The sequence below is a fragment of the Apium graveolens genome, unplaced genomic scaffold, assembly GCF_009905375.1.
Source record: "Apium graveolens cultivar Ventura unplaced genomic scaffold, ASM990537v1 ctg6275, whole genome shotgun sequence".
NCBI classification, from domain to species: domain Eukaryota; kingdom Viridiplantae; phylum Streptophyta; class Magnoliopsida; order Apiales; family Apiaceae; genus Apium; species Apium graveolens.
This window is the reverse complement of record NW_027419340.1, coordinates 34,092-60,179: the sequence shown is the minus strand read 5'-3', so window position 1 is coordinate 60,179 and position 26,088 is coordinate 34,092. Positions and strand designations below refer to the sequence as shown.

The window sequence follows — 26,088 nt, the reverse complement described above, 5'->3', positions numbered from 1 at the left end:
GTACTATTCTTACTTCAAGTGGATGACAGATTGACAGGAAGTGCTGCAAACTATTTGGAGGATCAGATTCTGAGACAGAAAAGACTTTATTCTGTTAAGTCTGATAACACATATGTTCCAAAGTACAGAGATCACAAGGGTGATATAGTTGAAATGAAACCCAAGATTGCTCAAATTATAACTACCTTTCTGGGTTACAGGGCTGTGGAATTCAATCTTGAGTCTGATAAATCTTATTTGATCAGACTAGATCAGGATATAAGAAAAGCAAAGATTAATGATCTCAGGGCTGCAATCTTTCAAATTGGTGAAGATAATGCAGAGCTTAAAGATGCTAAAAGGAGAATGATTGATGAACTTAGATATGCTGAGAGATCACTACAACATATTTTCAATCATACAACTGTTTTTTTACCGTTATGTGACAAGTATGTTTTCCGTTGTCTATCCAACACTCGTGTGATTGAACTTCAGACAATGGTTGTTTTTACCATTGTAGAAAGAGAGGTTAAACAACATGTTAGAGTACTTGTTTTAACATAGAAGACACAACAGTTATTCTAAACAAACCATTGTTGAAACTTTTATAAACAACTGTTTCTTTATTCAACTATTGTCTAACTAACTTAACAACAATGGTTTTTCTTCAAAACCATTGTTGTTAATTTATTCGATATTTTCATAAACAACAGTTTATAAACTTCTTTTAACTCGTTAAAACCGTTGTCATGAATGTATTTTATTTAAAAGACAATGGTGTAAATGATTTAAACCATTGCAAAGAATATCAAAAGACAACAATTTTTTCTATAAAAAAAATGAGCAATGAGAAATACAACAGTTTTCATCATTTTTTAAGTGGGTTTCACACAACTGTTTACAAAATTAATCTCATTATTTAAAATAAATCAATTTTAAAATAAAATAATATTATATTAATTCAATTGTTATTTCAAAATTAAAATTAAATTTATAATACAAAGGTTCTCTACAAGAATTACAACTATAAGCCCTTAAGTGAAGAATTATAACTATAAGCCTTGATAACTAATAGTAAAGCCATGAGCTGTAATGTATTTGCATCTCTGGACAAATTTCAATATATTATTTCACTTCAAAAGTATACCTTATTGAGTATTTACAGGCATACATATGAAGCAGAAATTTACAGTATGTTAATCAGTAGTTGGCTTTGGCAAAGCTCCGCGGGAAAGGCACAACATCTCTAACATCATTGAGACCCGTGGCATATAAAACTAGGAGGTCAAAGACAAAACTGAAGCCGGAGTTCTTGACAGTACCATGCCTGCGAAGATCCAAGTACCACTCATACTGATGCTTTGGCAAGTTTAACTCGTTAATCCTGAAATATAACGCTAAATCAGTAATAGCATTCAATTGCTAGCTACTTACCTTAAACATTATGTAAAATCATCAGACTAATCAATATTCAAACATGGAACCACCATCAAAGTTACATAGAACGATGAGTATGGAAAGGTAAATGACTAACGATACATATTGTATTTACCTTGATTCTAGCATATCTAAACGCTCCTCATTTTAACTGCCTCTGATCAGAGTTCCAGCCTGCAAATAATTGATTTTTTAATTTTAAGATACAACGAAGTTGTATGCACTAAATCTTGTCAGAGTACTATCTACTTCAAGCTTACCTTTGGTACAATCAAATCGAAAGCTACAACTGTTTTCCCATCATCATTCAGTCGCACATAAAATGGCTTAAGTTCTTTCGGGTAATTGTAGATAATCACTGGTCATTAACCAGTTGAGATTCTTAGACTCTGACCTTATTGTGTACATGTATTGCATAAATGTTCGTTTTGAGTTACCATTGAAGCTCTTCACTTAAGGGAATGCCATGGTCAATGTTTACATCTACACATGACAATAATAGGTACCTGAATGAGTGTCAAAGTTACAGAAACCGCCATAAGCCCCACCACTGACACGTACACGGTCCCGTAAGCATGTATTACAATTATGTTTAGAAATGACATATCCACTCCCCTTAAATTCATATCATATTTCATAGAGGTTTGCTGCTTTTCCAACACAATTTACCTGTATAGAGAGTATAATTTTAGAAAAAAAAGATTGACAAAAAAATGGTTTTCATGTAAAGTTCTCTCTATCGTACCTGGGTAGGAATCACAATAGCCTCACTAGTTAGAGGAAGTCAAGCATTCCAGCTTTCTGATTTTGCAAGGGAAGATCGTGGAAGAGAATCAAGAAAATTGGCAACATAGTTCTCCAACTTTGTCAAGTTCTCTCCATCAGCAGTAAGATTTATCAGGCAGCCTTCCTTTGAAAATAGGCATTTACTGATCTCCTCCAATGATGATGAGATTTAATTCCAATCAAGATCAATATTCTCTTCAAGAGATTGCAGATACTTTAGATAACTGAAAGTACACACAATATACAAATTACATTAAGCGCACCAATAATCATACAATACTGAACAATATCAAGAACATAAATAGAGTGAATTGGTAAGGAGATTCGACTTACTTTCAAAAAAAAATAAAACAAAGAACAGAGAGGACTTATAACAGTTTATCATTTTAACATACCTGTTGAAGAGGCCATGCCCGAGAGGCTACTGCAAGCAAGGCTTACCATTTCAGTAGAATCGTTTGGCCTAATACACAAAATTCATAAGTTTAGAAACAAAATCACTTGTCACAAAGGTCATACATGATTTAATCACTCCGAAAAATTCACCTTTTAGTATGGCAGTATGATCTCAGCATCTCATACATGATTTTATCCAGATGGATAATACCTTATACAGAGATGTTACGGAAACTATCATATAGCATTCAAGCAAGTCATAACAAACATACCACAAAACTTGGCCTTCAAATACCCTGAAGTTGCTTCACGATTTGGCCAGGCGCCATTAGGGTACTTCCGATCCCCTGGACTGAAAAAGTATCATTCCTGCTACCTGAACGAAGCCTTTGCTGTATTTTTCAAACCAGAACACATTATCACCAATCTCCAATATAATAACATAACACATCATCCTCATAATTAAATGATTATCACCTTGTACACAAATAATCACATATTTATAAATCACCTGGCAATTCCAATGGATCGAACTTATAAAGATCGACTTCAGCGATGATAGAAACAGGAAGAGGAGCAGAGGCAATCTTTTTCTTCTACTTGACCCACATCCTTGACTACTGAAAAGTAATTAAAAAATCAAAGCCTCAACTAATTAAAAAATCAGCCTGTAAGCAACCCAAGATTTATCTAAAAAGCATTAAACAGAAAAACAAACAAAACCCATCTGAAAATATAACATAAAATTGTAAAGGACTCAATTAACTTACTAATTCCAGCGAATTAAAGATTGGGCTCCTCTTAAACCCAATTTCCAATTTGTTAAACTTGGTTTGAAATTGGGTTATTGGGTTTTCATTTTGACCCATAATCCCCTTTGTCATCTTCACCAATCTTTGCTTAGTTTCTCCCATCCACCTTGTATTTTTTCACCAATTCTTCAACTCCTCTCTCTGCGTCTCTGTTTTGCCCCTTGCCGACCTCCTTGCGGGACTGCAGCTGTTTACACGCCCCTTCACTTGTGTTGTGACTTTGGCGGAGAGTGATGTTGAATAATTAGGAAAGGAGATGAAGAGCAGCAGAGAAACAACCATAGAGAGGAGAGGAGCACACAAAAAATTAATTGAAGGAAGTAGTCTGATTGGGAAAAGGGGGGGAGATAAGGGGGAAATGAAGGGGGAGATAAGGGGGGGAAATGAAATTTGGAAGAAGGGGGAAAAAATTTAATGAGAGGGAAATGGAAAATTGGGTGAAAATGTGAAAATTTGTTGATAAATTTTTTAATTTATAAATATTATTATATTATTATATTTATCGTATTATACATTTATCGTATCGTATTATAAATATTGGCCGATGGAGGGAACCTAATCTTAGTCATGATTTAGTAAAAAAATATCAAATTTACAAGTAGCTGCATTTAAAAATTAATCTTGTAAATCGGGAACGAGTCTCGTTGTCGGGAGGGGTACTTTTACCGGATTTTTCTAATCCTGACATGCAAGATGAAGTTCATATTTTTTAATAATTTTTTCATATGACTAAAATTGATATATCTTAACATCCGTACGGTCGGATCGTCGAAAAAATTATTTTAAAAATTAATCTTGTAAATCGGGAACGAGTCTCCTTGTCGGGAGGGGTACTTTTACCGGATTTTTCTAATCCTGACATGCAAGATGAAGTTCATATTTTTTAATAATTTTTTCGTATGACTAAAATTGATATATCTTAACATACGTACGGTTGGATCGTCAAAAAAATCATTTTAAAAATTAATCTTGTAAATCGGGAACGAGTCTCGTTGTCGGGAGGGGTACTTTTACCGGATTTTTCTAATCCTGACATGCAAGATGAAGTTCATATTTTTTAATAATTTTTTCGTATGACTAAAATTGATATATCTTAACATCCGTACGGTCGGATCGTCGAAAAAATCATTTTAAAAATTAATCTTGTAAATCGGGAACGAGTCTCGTTGTCGGGAGGGGTACTTTTACCGGATTTTTCTAATCCTGACATGCAAGATGAAGTTCATATTTTTTAATAATTTTTTCGTATGACTAAAATTGATATATCTTAACATCCGTACGGTCGGATCGTCGAAAAAATCATTTTAAAAATTAATCTTGTAAATCGGGAACGAGTCTCGTTGTCGGGAGGGGTACTTTTACCGGATTTTTCTAATCCTGACATGCAAGATGAAGTTCATATTTTTTAATAATTTTTTCGTATGACTAAAATTGATATATCTTAACATCCGTACGGTCGAATCGTCGAAAAAATCATTTTAAAAATTAATCTTGTAAACGGGAACGAGTCTCGTTGTCGGGAGGGGTACTTTTACCGGATTTTTCTAATCCTGACATGCAAGATGAAGTTCATATTTTTTAATAATTTTTTCGTATGACTAAAATTGATATATCTTAACATCCGTACGGTCGGATCGTCGAAAAAATCATTTTAAAAATTAATCTTGTAAATCGGGAACGAGTCTCGTTGTCGGGAGGGGTACTTTTACCGGATTTTTCTAATCCTGACATGCAAGATGAAGTTCATATTTTTTAATAATTTTTTCGTATGACTAAAATTGATATATCTTAACATCCGTACGGTCAGATCGTCGAAAAAATCATTTTAAAAATTAATCTTGTAAACGGGAACGAGTCTCGTTGTCGGGAGGGGTACTTTTACCGGATTTTTCTAATCCTGACATGCAAGATGAAGTTCATATTTTTTAATAATTTTTTCATATGACTAAAATTGATATATCTTAACATCCGTACGGTCGGATCGTCGAAAAAATCATTTTAAAAATTAATCTTGTAAATCGGGAACGAGTCTCGTTGTCGGGAGAGGTACTTTTACCGGATTTTTCTAATCCTGACATGCAAGATGAAGTTCATATTTTTTAATAATTTTTTCGTATGACTAAAATTGATATATCTTAACATCCGTACGCTTGGATCGTCGAAAAAATCATTTTAAAAATTAATCTTGTAAATCGGGAACGAGTCTCGTTGTCGGGAGGGGTACTTTTACCGGATTTTTCTAATCCTGACATGCAAGATGAAGTTCATATTTTTTAATAATTTTTTCATATGACTAAAATTGATATATCTTAACATCCGTACGGTCGGATCGTCGAAAAAATCATTTTAAAAATTAATCTTGTAAATCGGGAACGAGTCTCGTTGTCGGGAGGGGTACTTTTACCGGATTTTTCTAATCCTGACATGCAAGATGAAGTTCATATTTTTTAATAATTTTTTCGTATGACTAAAATTGATATATCTTAACATCCGTACGGTCGGATCGTCGAAAAAATCATTTTAAAAATTAATCTTGTAAATCGGGAACGAGTCTCGTTGTCGGGAGGGGTACTTTTACCGGATTTTTCTAATCCTGACATGCAAGATGAAGTTCATATTTTTTAATAATTTTTTCGTATGACTAAAATTGATATATCTTAACATCCGTACGGTCGGATCGTCGAAAAAATCATTTTAAAAATTAATCTTGTAAATCGGGAACGAGTCTCGTTGTTGGGAGGGGTACTTTTACCGGATTTTTCTAATCCTGACATGCAAGATGAAGTTCATATTTTTTAATAATTTTTTTAAATGACTAAAATTGATATATCTTAACATCCTTACGGTTGGATCGTCGAAAAAATCATTTTATAAATTAATCTTGTAAATCGGGAACGAGTCTCGTTGTCGGGAGGGGTACTTTTACCGGATTTTTCTAATCCTGACATGCAAGATGAAGTTCATATTTTTTAATAATTTTTTCGTATGACTAAAATTGATATATCTTAACATACGTACGGTTGGATCGTCAAAAAAATCATTTTAAAAATTAATCTTGTAAATCGGGAACGAGTCTCGTTGTCGGGAGAGGTACTTTTACCGGATTTTTCTAATCCTGACATGCAAGATGAAGTTCATATTTTTTAATAATTTTTTCGTATGACTAAAATTGATATATCTTAACATCCGTACGGTCGGATCGTCGAAAAAATTATTTTAAAAATTAATCTTGTAAATCGGGAACGAGTCTCCTTGTCGGGAGGGGTACTTTTACCGGATTTTTCTAATCCTGACATGCAAGATGAAGTTCATATTTTTTAATAATTTTTTCGTATGACTAAAATTGATATATCTTAACATACGAACGGTTGGATCGTCAAAAAAATCATTTTAAAAATTAATCTTGTAAATCGGGAACGAGTCTCGTTGTCGGGAGGGGTACTTTTACCGGATTTTTCTAATCCTGACATGCAAGATGAAGTTCATATTTTTTAATAATTTTTTCGTATGACTAAAATTGATATATCTTAACATCCGTACGGTCGGATCGTCGAAAAAATCATTTTAAAAATTAATCTTGTAAATCGGGAACGAGTCTCGTTGTCGGGAGGGGTACTTTTACCGGATTTTTCTAATCCTGACATGCAAGATGAAGTTCATTTTTTTAATAATTTTTTCGTATGACTAAAATTGATATATCTTAACATCCGTACGGTCGGATCGTCGAAAAAATCATTTTAAAAATTAATCTTGTAAATCGGGAACGAGTCTCGTTGTTGGGAGGGGTACTTTTACCGGATTTTTCTAATCCTGACATGCAAGATGAAGTTCATATTTTTTAATAATTTTTTTAAATGACTAAAATTGATATATCTTAACATCCTTACGGTTGGATCGTCGAAAAAATCATTTTATAAATTAATCTTGTAAATCGGGAACAAGTCTCGTTGTCGGGAGGGGTACTTTTACCGGATTTTTCTAATCCTGACATGCAAGATGAAGTTCATATTTTTTAATAATTTTTTCGTATGACTAAAATTGATATATCTTAACATACGTACGGTTGGATCGTCAAAAAAATCATTTTAAAAATTAATCTTGTAAATCGGGAACGAGTCTCGTTGTCGGGAGAGGTACTTTTACCGGATTTTTCTAATCCTGACATGCAAGATGAAGTTCATATTTTTTAATAATTTTTTCGTATGACTAAAATTGATATATCTTAACATCCGTACGGTCGGATCGTCGAAAAAATTATTTTAAAAATTAATCTTGTAAATCGGGAACGAGTCTCCTTGTCGGGAGGGGTACTTTTACCGGATTTTTCTAATCCTGACATGCAAGATGAAGTTCATATTTTTTAATAATTTTTTCGTATGACTAAAATTGATATATCTTAACATACGAACGGTTGGATCGTCAAAAAAATCATTTTAAAAATTAATCTTGTAAATCGGGAACGAGTCTCGTTGTCGGGAGGGGTACTTTTACCGGATTTTTCTAATCCTGACATGCAAGATGAAGTTCATATTTTTTAATAATTTTTTCGTATGACTAAAATTGATATATCTTAACATCCGTACGGTCGGATCGTCGAAAAAATCATTTTAAAAATTAATCTTGTAAATCGGGAACGAGTCTCGTTGTCGGGAGGGGTACTTTTACCGGATTTTTCTAATCCTGACATGCAAGATGAAGTTCATATTTTTTAATAATTTTTTCATATGACTAAAATTGATATATCTTAACATCCGTACGGTCGGATCGTCGAAAAAATTATTTTAAAAATTAATCTTGTAAATCGGGAACGAGTCTCCTTGTCGGGAGGGGTACTTTTACCGGATTTTTCTAATCCTGACATGCAAGATGAAGTTCATATTTTTTAATAATTTTTTCGTATGACTAAAATTGATATATCTTAACATACGTACGGTTGGATCGTCAAAAAAATCATTTTAAAAATTAATCTTGTAAATCGGGAACGAGTCTCGTTGTCGGGAGGGGTACTTTTACCGGATTTTTCTAATCCTGACATGCAAGATGAAGTTCATATTTTTTAATAATTTTTTTGAATGACTAAAATTGATATATCTTAACATCCGTACGGTCGGATCGTCGAAAAAATCATTTTAAAAATTAATCTTGTAAATCGGGAACGAGTCTCGTTGTCGGGAGGGGTACTTTTACCGGATTTTTCTAATCCTGACATGCAAGATGAAGTTCATATTTTTTAATAATTTTTTCGTATGACTAAAATTGATATATCTTAACATCCGTACGGTCGGATCGTCGAAAAAATCATTTTAAAAATTAATCTTGTAAATCGGGAACGAGTCTCGTTGTCGGGAGGGGTACTTTTACCGGATTTTTCTAATCCTGACATGCAAGATGAAGTTCATATTTTTTAATAATTTTTTCGTATGACTAAAATTGATATATCTTAACATCCGTACGGTCGGATCGTCGAAAAAATCATTTTAAAAATTAATCTTGTAAACGGGAACGAGTCTCGTTGTCGGGAGGGGTACTTTTACCGGATTTTTCTAATCCTGACATGCAAGATGAAGTTCATATTTTTTAATAATTTTTTCGTATGACTAAAATTGATATATCTTAACATCCGTACGGTCGGATCGTCGAAAAAATCATTTTAAAAATTAATCTTGTAAATCGGGAACGAGTCTCGTTGTCGGGAGGGGTACTTTTACCGGATTTTTCTAATCCTGACATGCAAGATGAAGTTCATATTTTTTAATAATTTTTTCGTATGACTAAAATTGATATATCTTAACATCCGTACGGTCAGATCGTCGAAAAAATCATTTTAAAAATTAATCTTGTAAACGGGAACGAGTCTCGTTGTCGGGAGGGGTACTTTTACCGGATTTTTCTAATCCTGACATGCAAGATGAAGTTCATATTTTTTAATAATTTTTTCATATGACTAAAATTGATATATCTTAACATCCGTACGGTCGGATCGTCGAAAAAATCATTTTAAAAATTAATCTTGTAAATCGGGAACGAGTCTCGTTGTCGGGAGAGGTACTTTTACCGGATTTTTCTAATCCTGACATGCAAGATGAAGTTCATATTTTTTAATAATTTTTTCGTATGACTAAAATTGATATATCTTAACATCCGTACGGTTGGATCGTCGAAAAAATCATTTTAAAAATTAATCTTGTAAATCGGGAACGAGTCTCGTTGTCGGGAGGGGTACTTTTACCGGATTTTTCTAATCCTGACATGCAAGATGAAGTTCATATTTTTTAATAATTTTTTCATATGACTAAAATTGATATATCTTAACATCCGTACGGTCGGATCGTCGAAAAAATCATTTTAAAAATTAATCTTGTAAATCGGGAACGAGTCTCGTTGTCGGGAGGGGTACTGTTACCGGATTTTTCTAATCCTGACATGCAAGATGAAGTTCATATTTTTTAATAATTTTTTCGTATGACTAAAATTGATATATCTTAACATCCGTACGGTCGGATCGTCGAAAAAATCATTTTAAAAATTAATCTTGTAAATCGGGAACTAGTCTCGTTGTCGGGAGGGGTACTTTTACCGGATTTTTCTAATCCTGACATGCAAGATGAAGTTCATATTTTTTAATAATTTTTTCGTATGACTAAAATTGATATATCTTAACATCCGTACGGTCGGATCGTCGAAAAAATCATTTTAAAAATTAATCTTGTAAATCGGGAACGAGTCTCGTTGTTGGGAGGGGTACTTTTACCGGATTTTTCTAATCCTGACATGCAAGATGAAGTTAATATTTTTTAATAATTTTTTTAAATGACTAAAATTGATATATCTTAACATCCTTACGGTTGGATCGTCGAAAAAATCATTTTATAAATTAATCTTGTAAATCGGGAACGAGTCTCGTTGTCGGGAGGGGTACTTTTACCGGATTTTTCTAATCCTGACATGCAAGATGAAGTTCATATTTTTTAATAATTTTTTCATATGACTAAAATTGATATATCTTAACATCCGTACGGTTGGATCGTCGAAAAAATCATTTTAGAAATTAATCTTGTAAACCGGAAATCTCATTTATAGAGTAATACTTTTACAATGGTTTCCTTGAAACACCATTGTGTAAAGATAAAATAAGACAACGCTTTTTTTATTATAATAACCGTTGTGTGAGCATATCAGCTTTTTTCAATCTAACGGCTAATATCTAATCTCATTTCAATCAAGGGCTATCATTCAGACACTTCAGCAATCCGAGTAAAATGTTTACAACCAATCATGGGGTGCCACCTCATCAGGTGGTGCCCATTAAAATTATAAAATAACTATTTCAGACAACTGTTTTGTTCCGTTGTATGAAGTTTTCTAAGACAACCCTTGTAAAAACTGTTGTGTGAATTACACAACGTAATATCTAAAAGCTTGTATGAGACCAACTAAGACAACACTTTTGTTTTAACATAAAACCGTTGTATAAGAATTCGGCTATTTTTCAATCTAACGGCCAATATCAAATCTCATATCAATGAAGGGCTCTCATTTCGCCACGTCAGCAATCCTTGTGAATGATTTACCACCTATCACGTACTGCCACCTCAATACGTGGTACCCATTGAAATTCCTCAGACAACGGTTTCATTCCATTGTTTGATGGTTTAGAGGACAACCTTTCTAAAAAACCGTTGTCTCAACTACACAATGTAATGTCAAAACCGTTGTCTTATATCCCTATACGTTAACATAGTAACAACGGTTTGTAATCGTTATGTTAAAGATCTACAACAACACTATATTTAAAAAACTGTTGTTTGACTCGATGAGAGGATACAACTTGTACAACTGTTTAAAAAAGATGAATATCCGTTGTTTGTTCTAGAGCTCACACAACTGTTTTTTCTGTAAAATCAATTCACCGTTGTATGATTTTTTAGGACGACGGTTTTTTTTAACCGTTGTTTGTCAAGTGTTGTCTGATTGCAAATTTCTTGTAGTGGATGTTTGTTGAAGAACTATCTCAGATCTACTCCTGACATCAGAGAGATCAGAAGATGAAGCCAAGTCAAGATCTACAACTGCTTAAATTCTGATATTTGTACAGACTGAAGTTTTTATCAGAAGTTAAATATTGGTAAATCTTTAAGGACTGTAAGTTGTAGTTATCTAGTCTAATTCTCATGCATTTGTACTTAATGTTTTTTATATCATCAAATATCTGTTAAACTTGTATATTTTGCTAATTTACAAGTTGGGGGAGATTGTTAGATATATTTGATAATGTCATGGCTAATATGATTTATGTTTAGTTTTCAGATCTTACTTAAACATGATAAGTCAGTACTTACTTGAAGTCAGGACTTAAGGATATCAGTACTTATATTATTAGGAGATAATCATCAGAAGATGGATATCAGAACTTAAGTGCTGAAGTATGTTCAGATAAGGATAGTAGCTGATTAAAGGTAAGAAGATCAAGATAAACATAAGAAGAGATATGCATGAAGAAGGAGTTCTATGAAGAATAAAATACTTGGAAGAAAAGATATCTGATTGATATATTTTAAGAAGCAGAATTATATTCCATATCAATTAGCGATTATCTTGTAACTGTGTAGTATATAAACATAGACATAGGGTTTACACAAAAAGTGTTATCATATTCGAGAAGATTATTCATTGTAACCCTAGCAGCTCTCGTGATAATTATTCATCACTGAGAGGTAACAGTTCCATATTGTAGCAGAGTTTATTGTTTCAATAAAGTTTGTTTTCTGTTACTTGAAATATTAAAAGTTCGATTTGATTGTATTTATACACTGTATTCACCCCCTCTACAGTGTGTGTGACCTAACAAACTATTTGTATGTAGGGCAATTGACCAAAGCAAAGGATGCCATATTTTATGGAGTGGTGGTGCAAGATACTTGGCCACCATGACAGCTGGAGGTTATGAGATGGTGGTTGACTTAGAGGCACATAAATGTGCTTGCAAGAAATGGGAATTATCAGGTATCCCATGTTATCATGCTTGTGCATGCATAACATGGAGTAAAAAAGGTTATGAAACATTTATTCATCAATATTTTACTAAAGACCTTTTCTTGGAATGCTACAAATATATTGTTGAGCCTATCTGTGGTGAAGAGGAATGGACGGAGACCCCATATCCTAAACCTCTTCCACCAGAGGTCAAGCCTCAAACAGGTAGGCCTAAAAATAAAAGGAGCAAGAAAAATGATGTGGTTGGTGTTGATGCAACTAGGTTGAAAATGCAACATACAACTGTTAAGTGCACCTATTGCACTGAGTATGGGAGTAAAGTGCACTTTATGTACTTATATTTTGGATGTCAGACCACTTGCAATACTAACTTTCACTATCTCTCACTTGAAACACCGCAGTAATAAAATTTTTACAGTTTGCGTGATTCCGTTAACTTCCACTAACTCCGTCTCTTTTTGCAGGGGTATGATTGTCATATCCTTATTACAACGGCTACATCAGTTATATATACACGCTTTTTACCCCAATTACATGTATATATCGAATTCTAAACCCTAATTAGAAAGTCACAATGGCCTCCTCCAATGTTGCTGCTGGTGAAGACTTGCTCGATGTCATGTGTGATTGTTACCGAATGAGTGTTATGAAGACTCGTTGGTTTGGAGTAAATGCAGGCAGGAGGTTCGGAGAATGTGGAGATGATAATTGCGGGTATCACAAGTGGATCGACCGACCACTTAGTGCTCGAGCAGTAGAGGTGATTGAAGAGCTACAACAAAGAAATATTGATGCGATCGACAAGCTCAGGCGGAGGATAGATCGAATGGTTGCAAGGCACCAAGCTCAGTTGGATAAGCTGAAGAGGAAAGAAGAATTTATAGTCATTGCAATGTTTGTCCTTTTCTCTCTCATGATGAACATGGTGCTGCAGTCATTGGGATAATTCAGTGTGGACGAGGAAGGTTACGACTCAATCGACGAGTAGAGGGGTAGACTAATGTTTAGTTTGCTTAAGTGTTTTAGTTTTATTTTCTATGCAATCAGTTTATTTTGTACTATGATCATTGTTATTGTAAACAAATCTAAGTGAAAGAATGTAGGGGTGGTTGTGTTTCCTAAAAAATCTTGTGTATTGTTCATTTTATTTCACTAGCCATATACCAGTATGAGCAATAAGAAGTCACTACAGTAATGGTATACAAAATGAAATGCATAAGTAATCAAGTGCCTTGACATAATCATTGTCTTGTGTCATTACATGATGTAATGTCAACTGTCTTAACACATACCAATTACATCCAAAAGTAAGGCATAAATAGTCATCAGATTACATCCAAAAGTAAGGCATAAATAGTCATCAGATTACATCCAAAAGTAAGGCATAAATAGTCCAAGAATATAAAAAAACCACAGACAAACTTTCATAGTAAAGAAGTCATGAAAAATCTAAATCTTCCAAACTGGATTGTCCTTAAGTTTGGACTGCATTTCTCTTCTCCTGGCCTTGGGTACCTTCACATGATCCACCACCAACTTCTGGAATTGATTTGTCAAGAATTGGATCTTGCACAGGAGGAACATTTGTTTGTGTTTCAAGTGCCTTCTTCTTTGGGGTGTATTTCTGCCTTACTCTCACTATCTTTCTTGGTGATGTCCTTCTTCCTTGCACCTCATGAACTGATATGTCAGTCTGAGTCACATTTCTAGCTTCATGAGGAATAGGATTCTACACAGGAGAAATATCAGTTTGTCCAGTTGTGGGTGCCTCTGGTGCCTTCTTCTTGGGGATGTACTTCTTCCTTATCTTAACTGTCTTTTCACATCCATTTGCAATGTCTGAAGCCTAACACACATGGATAAACAGTCATTAGCACTACATGTGTGTGTTTACCAAATTATTGACAAAAAGGTTTGGTATTTACCTTTGCTGGACAGGTTCTTGTATTATGTCCATACTCAGGATGAAAGTGCCCTTTATGTACTTATATTTTGGGTGTCAGATCACTTGCAATACTAACTTTCACTATCTCTCACTTGAAATACCGCAGTAATAAAATTTTTACAGTTTGCGTGATTCCGTTAACTTCTACTAACTCCGTCTCTTTTTGCAGGGGTATGATTGTCATATCCTTATTACAACGCGACAATCATATTCTTCTGCCACTTTATTGAAAGAAAGAAGTTTCCATCTATGTCTCCCGCCTTTTAGAGAAGAAAGCAAAACTCTTTTTCCCGCTAGAAGATCGTTGTTGCTGCTACAATGGCGTGGTTCATCAGAGATAGGAATGACAAAGATGCTTACCAGCCTCATGAAGGTCCTGATTACGGAGGTTAGTGTTCTAATTGAGAACTAGGGTTCTAATTGAAAAGGGGCTTTTTGTATTCTTGTACATATATGTTCGATTAGGGTTTTATTTTGTTAGAATATGAATTTATAGTTTAGTTTTGAATCTTTTTATCTGTTTAAAGTGTTGCATGTTCTTCGAGCTGTATTCATGTGGTCCTTTTCGTTTTTATACTAAAAAGTGATAAAAATATGTTTATGGTGGTCCCTTGTGTTTCATCAGGAGTGTACAAATAGTCAAAAATAATTGTTTTTTTGTATTTTAGGTTTTGTTCTGTACTATTAGGGTTTGCACTATTTTAAGTGTATAGAGTATGAATTTGTATGCAATTATTTCTTCATTTTCTTTGCAGAGTATCCAGGACTATTTAGTATTAAACTACACTATGGTGGAAAGTTTGAAGAGAACCCTGTGAGATATGTAGGTGGAGAAATTGATTTTGTTGACATGTGTGATAGTGACACTATGAGCCTTATAGAGTTAGGAAATATGTTAAGGGATTGTGGTGTATTAGGAGCACACACCTTGTTATATAAGTTACCAAAGACAGATATTTCTAGGGGTTTATGGCCTTTACAAAGTGATAGTGATATTGTTGAGATGTGTAAAATAATGCCTGCTGATAGAATGATATATGTTTATTCAGAGACCATGATACCTCTGAGTGTTGTTGATATTGATGGTGTACCTACCCAAGACTTTCAACCTTCACAGGATATGAACATTCAGTATGTTGAACCTATGAATAATGTTGAGGAAAATGTAGAACAAATGGGTGATGTTGAGGAAATGGTTGATGATGAAGGTGATTTACAGAGTGATGGGGACAGTGATGAGAAGTACATCCCAGATGAGCTAAGTGACTGCAGTTTTCATTCTGATTCCTCAAATTTAGACAGCACTGATGAGGAAGTATGCAACCACAAGAGTGAAAGACAGAAGAAGAGCAAGCAAAAAGCTAAGAAAAAAGGTAAGGACAAAACAACAGTCAATACAGCTGAGAAAGATGGCAGGGTCAAAAAAACTGATGAAGAAGGCAAGGCCAATGTGCAGATGGAGAAGGAAGCAGATAGTGTTAGTGAAGATGAAGAAGGGTATGCATCTGATGCTTCTAGTCATTTCATAGACAGTAAAGAAGAGAGGATGGCCTCTAATAGCACTGATGAGGATGAGATTCCTTATCCAGTATTCAACCCTAAGACAGACATGAAGGAACCCAAATTTTAGATTGGTATGCTATTTGCAACATCAAAAATGTTTAGAGATGCAGTTAAAAAATAAGCTATACTGGAGAGGAGACCTATTAAGTAGTGCAGGAACTATGGAAGTAGGGTGAGGTTTATTTGTGAAGGGAAATGTGAGTGGAAGATATATGCCTCAAAGCCATAGAGGACAGACACCTACTAGATCAAGGTGTATAATCCTAAACACACATGCACACAGACTTTTCACCAGAAACAGATAAATTCAAGATGGATAGCTAACTATTATGAGGATGATATCAGAATGAATCCCACATGGCCCTTAGCCTCATTCCTACAAAAGGTGGTAAATGATTGGAACTTTCATGTTTCCATTTTTGCAATAGGCAGGGCAAAGAAGAAGGCATTAGAGAAAATTAATGGGAACCATATTGATCAGTATGGGAAGTTATGGGAGTATGGTAATGAGCTGCTGAAAGTCATGCCTGATAGCACTATCAAATTGATGACTGAAGAACATGAGGTGAGTGATGGTAGAAAGAGATTTAAGAGATTTTACATTTGTCTTGGGCCATTAAAAAGGGGATTTAGGGCTGGATGTAGGCCTCTCCTGGATTTGGATGGTTGTCACTAGTAAGGGCCATATGGGGGCCAATTACTAGCTACTATAGGTACAGATGCCAATGATGGCATGTACCCCCTAGCTTGGGCCATAGTAGAAGCTGAAAATTCTGACAGTTGGAACTGGTTTTTGATGAATGTTAAAGAAGATTTGAATATAGAAAATGATGTAAGATGGGCATTCATATCAGATAAGCAGAAGGTAATTGCTTTAATCTTGTCTCAACTATACAGTACCATAGTCTCATTAATTGTGCACCTTCTAATACTATTTTTGCAGGGTCTGATTGATGCACTTGAAGCTGTTTTCCCCAATGTTGAGCACAGATTTTGTGTGATGTATCTCTATAGAAATATGTGGAAAGACCATAAAGGAATTGGAGTTAGAATGTTGTTGTGGTTGGCAGCTAGGGCCACCACTGACTATACTTTCAATAAACACATGGAGGAGCTAAAGAAGGTATATATAATCTATATTGTCTTTACTATCTGCCTTATCTATAACACATCTGATATGTTGTTGACATGGGCAGCTGTCAAAAAAATGCTATGACTGGTTAGCTGAGAAACCAAGAAGCCAATGGAGTAGGAGTGCTTTCAGAGCAATACAAGAGTGACATTTTTGTCAACACCCACTGTGAAGTCTTCAACAGTAGCATCACAAAGTATAGGGATCTTCCTATAATATCAATGTTGAAAGCAATTCACAAAGATGTGATGAGGAGGATACAACAAAGGAGGGACAAAATGCAAAATAGCTATGCTCTGAACCCCATATATCCTAATGCCATGAGGAGGCTGAATAAGTAAGTACTTTTATCCTAATTACAGTGTTCTCTGTGTGTGTTTTTAAGTGACTTATATATGCAAAATAACTATTTATATGTAGGGCAATTGACCAAAGCAAAGGATGCCATGTTTTATGGAGTGGTGGTGCAAGATACTTGGTCACCATGACAGGTGGAGGTTATGAGATGGTCGTTGACTTGGAGGCACATAAATGTGCTTGCAAGAAATGGGAATTATCAGGTATCCCATGCTATCATGCTTGTGCATGCATAGCATGGAGTAAAAAAGGTTATGAACCATTTATTCATCAATGTTTTACTAAAGACCTCTTCTTGGAATGCTACAAATATATTGTTGAGCCTATCTGTGGTGAAGAGAAATGGACAGAGACCCCATATCCTAAACCTCTTCCACCAGAGGTCAAGCCTCAAACAGGTAGGCCTAAAAAGAAAAGGAGCAAGAAAAATGATGTGGTTGGTGTTGATGCAACTAGGTTGAAAAGGCAAAATACAACTGTTAAGTGCACCTATTGCACTGAGTATGGACATAATACAAGAACCTGTCCAGCAAAGGTAAATACCAAACCTTTTTGTCAATAATTTGGTAAACACACACATGTAGTGCTAATGACTGTTTATCCGTGTGTGTTAGACTTCAGACATTACAAATGGATGTGAAAAGACAGTTAAGATAATGAAGAAGTACATCCCCAAGAAGAAGGCACCAGAGGCACCCACAACTGGACAAACTGATATTCCTCCTGTGCAGAATCCTATTCCTCATGAAGTTAAAAATGTGACTCAGACTGACATATCAGTTCATGAGGTGCAAGGAAGAAGGACATCACCAAGAAAGATAGTGAGAGTAAGGCAGAAGCACACCCCAAAGAAGAAGGCACCTGAAACAATCTGAGTAGTTAATTCTTGTTATGTATTAAAATTACAAATGATTGGAGTTTATAAATTCTTTGAAGATCATATTTTGAAATGGTGTTCTTGTGTTGTACTTGCATCGGTTGTCTAGAGAATGTCATTTTGTCCTAATGCTCATTAGGGACAGATTAACTTTATCGGAGGTTGTTTTTATTATCTATCGTATACTTATTAAACTAGTGATTGTGGTTTTTTATATATGACTGGAGATTGGTTTATATTCAATTGTCCTTATTGATAGGAATTGTGTTTTCCTGTTCACAAGTTTAGAGAATGGTTTTTTTTTCCATTTTGCTGATCGATCAGCTAACCATAGAGATAATTTTTTTGTAAAAAGCGCAGGATGGGCCCTGCTCTCTTTTCATAAAAAATTCTTGCTGCAATTACATGAAGGAGGGAGTTTGTTAAGGTATAAAATACTTTAACATTGCTAATGAATTTAAAAAAAGAATTAAAATCAATAGTAATTGTGATATCCACACATGCTGTAGACATTCCTTGGTTGATTGCAAGTACTAGAATCCTATAACAATGGTCATTTTTCCTTGTTTGTTTTAAACATTCATGTCATTTCAAAAATTTCTGCCGAACCACATTCCTCAACAGTTTCATCTCAACTCCCCACCTTATTTGGCACCTCCACTTCTACCTTATTTGGGTGGATATCAATTTTATTATAAAATTTATTATATTCTTTTTAACTTTGCTTATTTAATATATTATATTTTTTATGATTTACATAACTTAGATGAGGATGTAGTTAATAATATAATTTTATTAAAAAATTTAATATCAATTTTACAAAATTCTATAAGAATTACCTAAATTTAATATAAGATATTTTAAAAAAAATAAGTATATACAATACTACTCCCTCCGTCCCCCTGTATTCTTTACTTACTTTTGCCTCATGCTTGACATGCACTTTAAGGCTACTATAAAATATAGTTCTATAATTTTTTTTTAGAATTTTCTTTTTCTGTATAAAAGTTTAAACATTATATTTTTATTTAAAAGAAAAAAATATTTAAAATTATTTAGGGAACCATATTTTACGGTAGCCTTAAAATGCGTATCGATCCCCCGTCCCCCAATGTAAACAACCCACCGGGACGGAGGGAGTATAACATAATAATACTATGAAGTAGAAAAATTTAATATCATTAAATTAAAAAAGTATTAATTTTATCATTCAGAAATTTTTTATATTAATTTAACAAACAATATTACTAGTTCAATATTCAGATTAATCACCCGTTCAAAATTATAATCGTTCAGAAATTATTATTCAGATTTAAATTTAACAAATAAGAATGAAGAAATTTAGCTTGAGCTTCCGTCGAATTCTTGCTTAAAAAATAATTCAGCTTGCCGTTAAGTTCAGAAGCTTGTGAAGGGGGCTATGTACCTAGATAACAGGGGAGAGCACGGTTCGGTTCGGCTCGGTCTTTTAATAAAATCGGAACCGAAACCCAAGATCATCGGTTTTAAAAATTGGAAACCGCAACCGAATTACCGGTTTCGGTTTCGGTTTCAAAAGTCCCGGTTCGGTTCTAATTTATCGGTTTCGGTTTTAAAACCGGTTAGGACTTGAATAAAAAAAGTTCACTTCATGCGATTAAATTCATTATCCATCGCATATTTTTCCATTAGCAGATTGTAAACCCTGCCTAATGCTGGTAAAACACAACATTCAATTAATACAAAACCTGCTACACGATTATCTTGACTCTCATTTTTGGATCTTAGCTAATGATATCTTGATTCTCACATTCTGGTTAATATTGACATTTCAAAGACACTACTAACTAGTCATTACTCAGAGCCTAAAACTAAATTTCAACTAACATTGAACTATTGGTTATAGTTAACACCTTATCAATATGTTATGCTGCAGTATCAATTGCCAATCAATTTGAACTAATTCCATGTCAATTTATCTCCAAATTACATTTATTTTTTACTTTTGGACTACAACACAAGTCAATGAAATGATCTCGCATTTATTATTGATATAATACATATGTTTATTTATTAATATTTATAATAATCGGTTCGGTTTCGGTTTTATCGGTCCGGTTTAACTCCAAAACCGGAACCGGACTATTTGTAGCGGTTCGGTTTTTCGGTTTCTCGGTTTTAATTCGGTTCATTTTTAATCGGTTCAATTTTAGTCGGTTTTTATCGGTTTCGGTTCGGTTTCGGTTTCATTTCAGTTTTTCTGCTCAGCCCTACTAGATATGACAATACTGGTATACAAATATGTGAATATGATACGAAATGACACGAATAAGTAGTGTTTGAGTTTGAAAAATTAGTATACGAACACGAAAGTACATGGACACGAAAAAACACGAATATAATCAGTATTGGGTCTGAGTTTCCAATATAGGTACACGACACGGAACGAAAGTACACGAAAATAAATAAATAATTATATTTTAAAAAATAAATAATATAAATATATATATATATAATAAATACCTAATGTGAATTTTACCTATTATAAATAACGTATATTTAATTGTAAATATTAAAATATATATTATTATTCATTGACTACATAAGTGAGCAATTCACAATTTAATTATTTATTACATTTTTTAATAATTAATATTCTTCGTATATAATCCGTGTACTTTAGTATACTAAAACGGGTAAACACGAATAGATTAGTTCGAGTTAGTGTCAGCAAATTGGCATACGAATGTAAATCTGGGTCGGTTCGGGTTTAAGATTTGGTACACAAAAACACGAAAGTACAAGGAATATTTGTTCCGTTATCTGGTCTATATGTACCTTGTTAATGCTTAAAATAAAAGAGGTGTGAATGGGGCTATGTACCTTGTGAATAAAATGAAAGAAATATCAGTTATTGAAAAATTTAGTTTGTTAAAATTCTTAAAGATAATTATGTTTTAATTAAAAAATAAATTTTAACTCACATCAATAATAAATAAATTATCTTTATTTTAATACCGAACAAATTCAATTAATTATATTCAAATTTATTTTAGTTTAATTCAATGATAAAAATACATATTATTTTATTTTAGCTGGTATAGTTATTTCTTATATTAATTTTTATTTATCATGAATCGTTTGTAAAAAGATTTTTAACCCGGATGAATAGCATGTATTGATTTATTTTAGTCCGACGCAATTATACTGAATCATCTCTATTTTCATTTTATTAAAATAGTTTTGGATATTATAGAAATTGAAAAAAAACTCATAATTATATAAATCCAAACATCTTACACACATATTTGTAATCAAATTTTTAATATTCCGACTATTAGGGTCGGATTGCAGTTATCCCACAATCCTAAGCCTATATTATATCTAACAACAAATTAGGTAGACTTTAATTTTTTCTAACACGGATTAATAATATAAAAATTACCTTTAATTTTATTTTTAGCGTAAATTAATAATATACATTATTTTGTTTTAGCTTATGACCCGTTATATCAATCATCTAATTACAATTAGTTTATTTTTAATTTTATTTTAGCTCTGATTAAATATTATTTAATTTTAAATTGAATAGATAACATATTTTGTTTTATTCTGATGATATTATATCGACCAACGCATTATGTTGTAGCCCGGTTTGATAAAATATTTTTTAGCTAGATCGGTAGTATTATTATATTGTTTTTTTAGCCTGATGACATTATATCGATCAAACGAATTTGCTTTTATATTCTTTATTTTAACAATTTCTACAGGTTCAGGGCTCGAATCCCGTGAACAACATATTATATTATATTATATTATTTATTTTCAGTCAAGTCTCAAATTATCACAAAACATCCTCTATTTGGTAATCAGTTGTTCAGTACAGTCGTTTGATATGACAAATAACAACCATCAAATCTAAAGTCAGATAGATGGGAATCGTTGGATGCAATAATAAAATAATATTTAAACTGCTCTCATGGATCCAAAGTTCGAACTCCGTCAACAACTTATTATATTTAAATTTTTATATTCTTTATTTTAACAATTTCCATAGGTTGAGGGCTTGAGTCCCGTGAATAACAAATAATATTATATTATTTATTTTCAGTCAAGTCTCAAATTATCACACAATATTTATTATTAGAACTTATCATTTTCTTCAATTTATTTTTCAACTATTGAATATATATATCAAAATATAATAATTTTAAGATATAATTATATTATTAAAAATCATTCAAGTGTTAAAAGCAATTCGTGCATCGCACGGGTCATAAGCTAGTATACAATAATAACCGCAATGGCATATAATTTGGTATACCCATTTTTTTTGATTGTTTTGGTTATCCCCATTTATGACCGTTGGATCTTTTTAATCAAGTGATCATGACCGTTAAATTCAAATACTAAAAAATATACACTAGTCATGCTCCTAGGTTCAAACCCCGCCAACAACAAATATTTATATTATTATTTATACACCACTAAAACTTCCAGGTTCAAATCCCACCAGCATCAAATATTTATATTATTATTTATACACTATCCAATATTCAGGTTCGAATCCCGCTAACAATAAATATCTATATTATTATTTATAAATATATTAATAAGATAATGATCTAAAAAATTATTATAATTTTAAATAATATAAAAATATTAATGAAGACACGTGTATCGCATGGATTGTAAGGTTAGTTTCTATAATATGAAAATCTAGGCCTCAATATTTTAGCAACTTAAAATATTGATACCCGTCGGAACTGATGGATTAACTTACCGATTAGAAGGAATTAATGGGAAGGATGAGTAGGATAAATTTTTAATATTTTAATATTGTTTTAGGTTAAATGATTGTTATTTTATATTTTATTTCGTGATGACCTCGCCCTAGTTCACAATAGTGTATAAAATAGTGTATAAAATAGTGTGTCAAAATTTCAAGACAATACCTTAGCACGTGGTTTGATTCACACGGGATTTATCATTAACAGCATGCATTTGATCATATATAATATTATATAAAATAAGTAAAGTTTAACCAACATAAATTTTAGCAATAATAAACTAGACATGATCTGATCTAATAATAAACGAGACAGTACCTTGACCATGGTTTTATTCACGTGAAACTTACATTTACCCTGAAATTTCCCGTTTTTGAAACATTATTATGCATAACTATTGCCTGTAAATTATGCGCAACGATCACGTGACTTCTCCGATGATTATGGTTCAACAGATTTTGAAATATGATTATCTCTTCTCTATTTATTGATCTTCTTTACCATAGTGTATGTATATTACCAATTTTGTCAAACGGGGGCTTAATTGTCCTCGTTCACGTAACTCAAAAGAGATTATGAATCCCCAAAATAATGACGGCGGCACCAAGTAATAGTAAAGAGGGTTGGGTCAGTTGATTAAAAACAGGATAATTATCTTGTTGGTCACAGTTTCGAATCCAAGGGGAGGAGAATTTATGATTATGTCTCTTGAACCAGAGCATGTCGCTTAAATGTGATTTATGTTATCGCTTAAGTGTGATTTATCTTGGTTCACAGGATTACAGGCTATTACGTGATCCCGTGGATTTTACCCGGTGCGCACCCGAAAGATAGCGGCTATAGATTCTCTAAGATAAAAATAAATAAATAATAATAGTATGTATATTATAAAGAGAAATAAGAACTATTATTCATAGGCCATTACTTAGTGGAAAACCCTCTTATACGAAGAACGGTGGATAATTATTGATTCTATTATACAATCTCTTCATAAATTATAAAATTTTATTTCAAAAAATATAAATAGTCGATGCTAATCTCGAATAATAATTATATTTAATTTAATAAAAAGTTTAACAATTAAAATTTAATAAAAAATTATTTTAAATTTGATTCGATAGTGGAATAATTTTGAATAAGTGTGATCCTACTGTGATTCTACTATGGAACCACTTTAAATTTTTTAGTTAAATTTCAATGACTTTTTTAGATAAAAATCTTGTATAACTTCATTTTTTAACTTGGTAATTAATATTTATTATATATGATGAAAAATAAAATAAATTATATATTTTATATTTTTTTTAATAATGGTTTTCGACGATTATCCATACGAAGATTGATTTCAAGCTTGCCATTATTCATATATCTATATAATATGTAGACAACGGGCAAAGAAATTTGTTTATAATATTGCATTACTTATTACATAATTTATAATAATAATACTAATATAACAATTATTCTTCTATGGGAAGACGTGGTCTTTCATTTCATATTTTTTATTTTACTTTCTTATAATTGGGTGGATGTGAATTATGAAACCAATTTAAGGGGTCATTTGGTTCAGAAAACGGTATGGGTTTGGAATAAGGAATCGGGTTAGACTGGTATGGGATTGATGAATCATTCCTCATATAATGTGTTTGGTTCGGTGTTGGAATGAAATCTGTTTAATTTAAATATTTTTTATTCAGTGATTGAATCAAATTTTTATAAGTTACATATGTCAAATTTAAGTTAGTTATACAACTTACAAAAAAAATTATATATAAGTGATTAACAAAATTAAAATTTTAAAATTTCAATGTTAATTTATAACTTTAAAACAAATAAAATAAAATATTACTAATTTGTATTAAATAAAAATCAGTACAACCTATTTAAGATTAAACAACATGATATTTAAAATATATATTTTAAGATTATATTTAACTTTAAATATAAAAATAAAATAATAAAATTTAATTTGATACCTTATACCTCTTTTTCAAACCCACCTCCATACTAAGGTATCAAATCTGATTCCAGATGGGTATAAGGAATGGGTATCAGATTTCAAAAACAGTAAACCAAACACCAGGTATGGGTTTGGAATGAACGAAACCCATACCTGATACCAGAATGAGCCGAACCAAAAATCCCCTAAAAAGTGTAAGAAAAGAAACATAAAAACATATATATTTTACATGGGTTGAATAACAGGGTCCTGTGATTACAGGTAGAAATCGACCTTCTCCGCTAACACAATCTATCTCTTATCTATTTATTACTGTCATATAAAATACCAAATATTAAAAATTTTGGTACGATACCTATTCTTTGGTAAAAGATAAATTTACATAATTACCCCTGCATATAATTTTTATAAATTATCTTTTATAGTTCCTACACGGGTATAAAATATTAAAAAAATACAAACCAAAAATCGATACACATACATGTTGTCACCAGATTCAAATACACAACAAGGTAGCAGGAAAAAATCATATTCATCTTAGTAAGGGTATATGGTACCTGTTTTTTTGTTACACGCTAATTTTATCTAATTATCCTTACTTAATTAGTCAATTCCAATTTTAATTCTAATTCATATCGAACTATATACTTTTTTGTTGGTTAGTTAATTAGTCTGTCAATTATAATTATAATTATAATCATAACTGATATTGAAGTAACATTCATCTATCAATTTAAATTGTAATTTATATCAAACTCTATATTATTTAATTGAGGTTAAATTCAAGTTTTTCTACAAACTAAAATTCTAATTCATACTATCTATCCATCTATCTATACTATATTATAATAGATGAAACATTCAAAATTTGGTCGTTGATACCTATTTTTTGGTACACGCTGATTTTATCGAATTACCCTTATTTAATTTTTCTAAAATAAAATTTACTTTTTTGATATAAATATGAATTATTAAAAAACATGAATTAAAATCTCACGTACCATCCGATCTCAAACACAAGCAGCCAAGCAGCAACAACAATTCATCTTCATTATCACAATCTTTCACTTGCGGCACG

The 26,088-nt window shown here is 32.4% G+C and overlaps 2 protein-coding genes and 1 long non-coding RNA gene across 3 annotated transcripts; 2 read left to right on the top strand and 1 right to left on the bottom strand.

Annotated features, from left to right (window-relative positions):
- Positions 1-1,003: 1,003 nt before the first annotated feature.
- LOC141703144 (uncharacterized) lies at positions 1,004-1,797 on the bottom strand. The gene is made up of 3 exons (XR_012567375.1): positions 1,677-1,797; positions 1,532-1,590; positions 1,004-1,363 (listed from the first exon to the last, which is right to left on the bottom strand). It is a non-coding gene; the product is annotated as an uncharacterized LOC141703144 (long non-coding RNA).
- Positions 1,798-12,978: 11,181 nt separating this feature from the next.
- Positions 12,979-13,350, top strand: LOC141703149 (uncharacterized). The gene has a single exon (XM_074506744.1). The coding sequence runs from the start codon at positions 12,979-12,981 to the stop codon at positions 13,348-13,350; it is 372 nt and encodes a 123-aa protein (XP_074362845.1).
- A 2,908-nt stretch (positions 13,351-16,258) lies between these two features.
- Positions 16,259-18,276, top strand: LOC141703148 (uncharacterized). The gene is made up of 6 exons (XM_074506743.1): positions 16,259-16,577; positions 16,659-16,777; positions 16,856-17,035; positions 17,137-17,381; positions 17,465-17,936; positions 18,016-18,276. The coding sequence occupies exons 1-6, from the start codon at positions 16,259-16,261 to the stop codon at positions 18,274-18,276; spliced, it is 1,596 nt and encodes a 531-aa protein (XP_074362844.1).
- The last annotated feature ends 7,812 nt before the right edge of the window (positions 18,277-26,088 follow it).

Excerpts from the sequence above, each read along its gene's own strand:
- LOC141703149 (XM_074506744.1), top strand. The coding sequence starts at position 12,979 with ATGGCCTCCTCCAATGTTGCTGCTGGTGAAGACTTGCTCGATGTCATG.
- LOC141703148 (XM_074506743.1), top strand. The coding sequence starts at position 16,259 with ATGAATCCCACATGGCCCTTAGCCTCATTCCTACAAAAGGTGGTAAAT. Across the intron at positions 16,578-16,658 it reads GCCTCTCCTGGATTTGGATG|CTTGGGCCATAGTAGAAGCT; the intron begins GTTGTCACTAGT and ends TGTACCCCCTAG. Across the intron at positions 17,937-18,015 it reads CAAGAACCTGTCCAGCAAAG|ACTTCAGACATTACAAATGG; the intron begins GTAAATACCAAA and ends CGTGTGTGTTAG.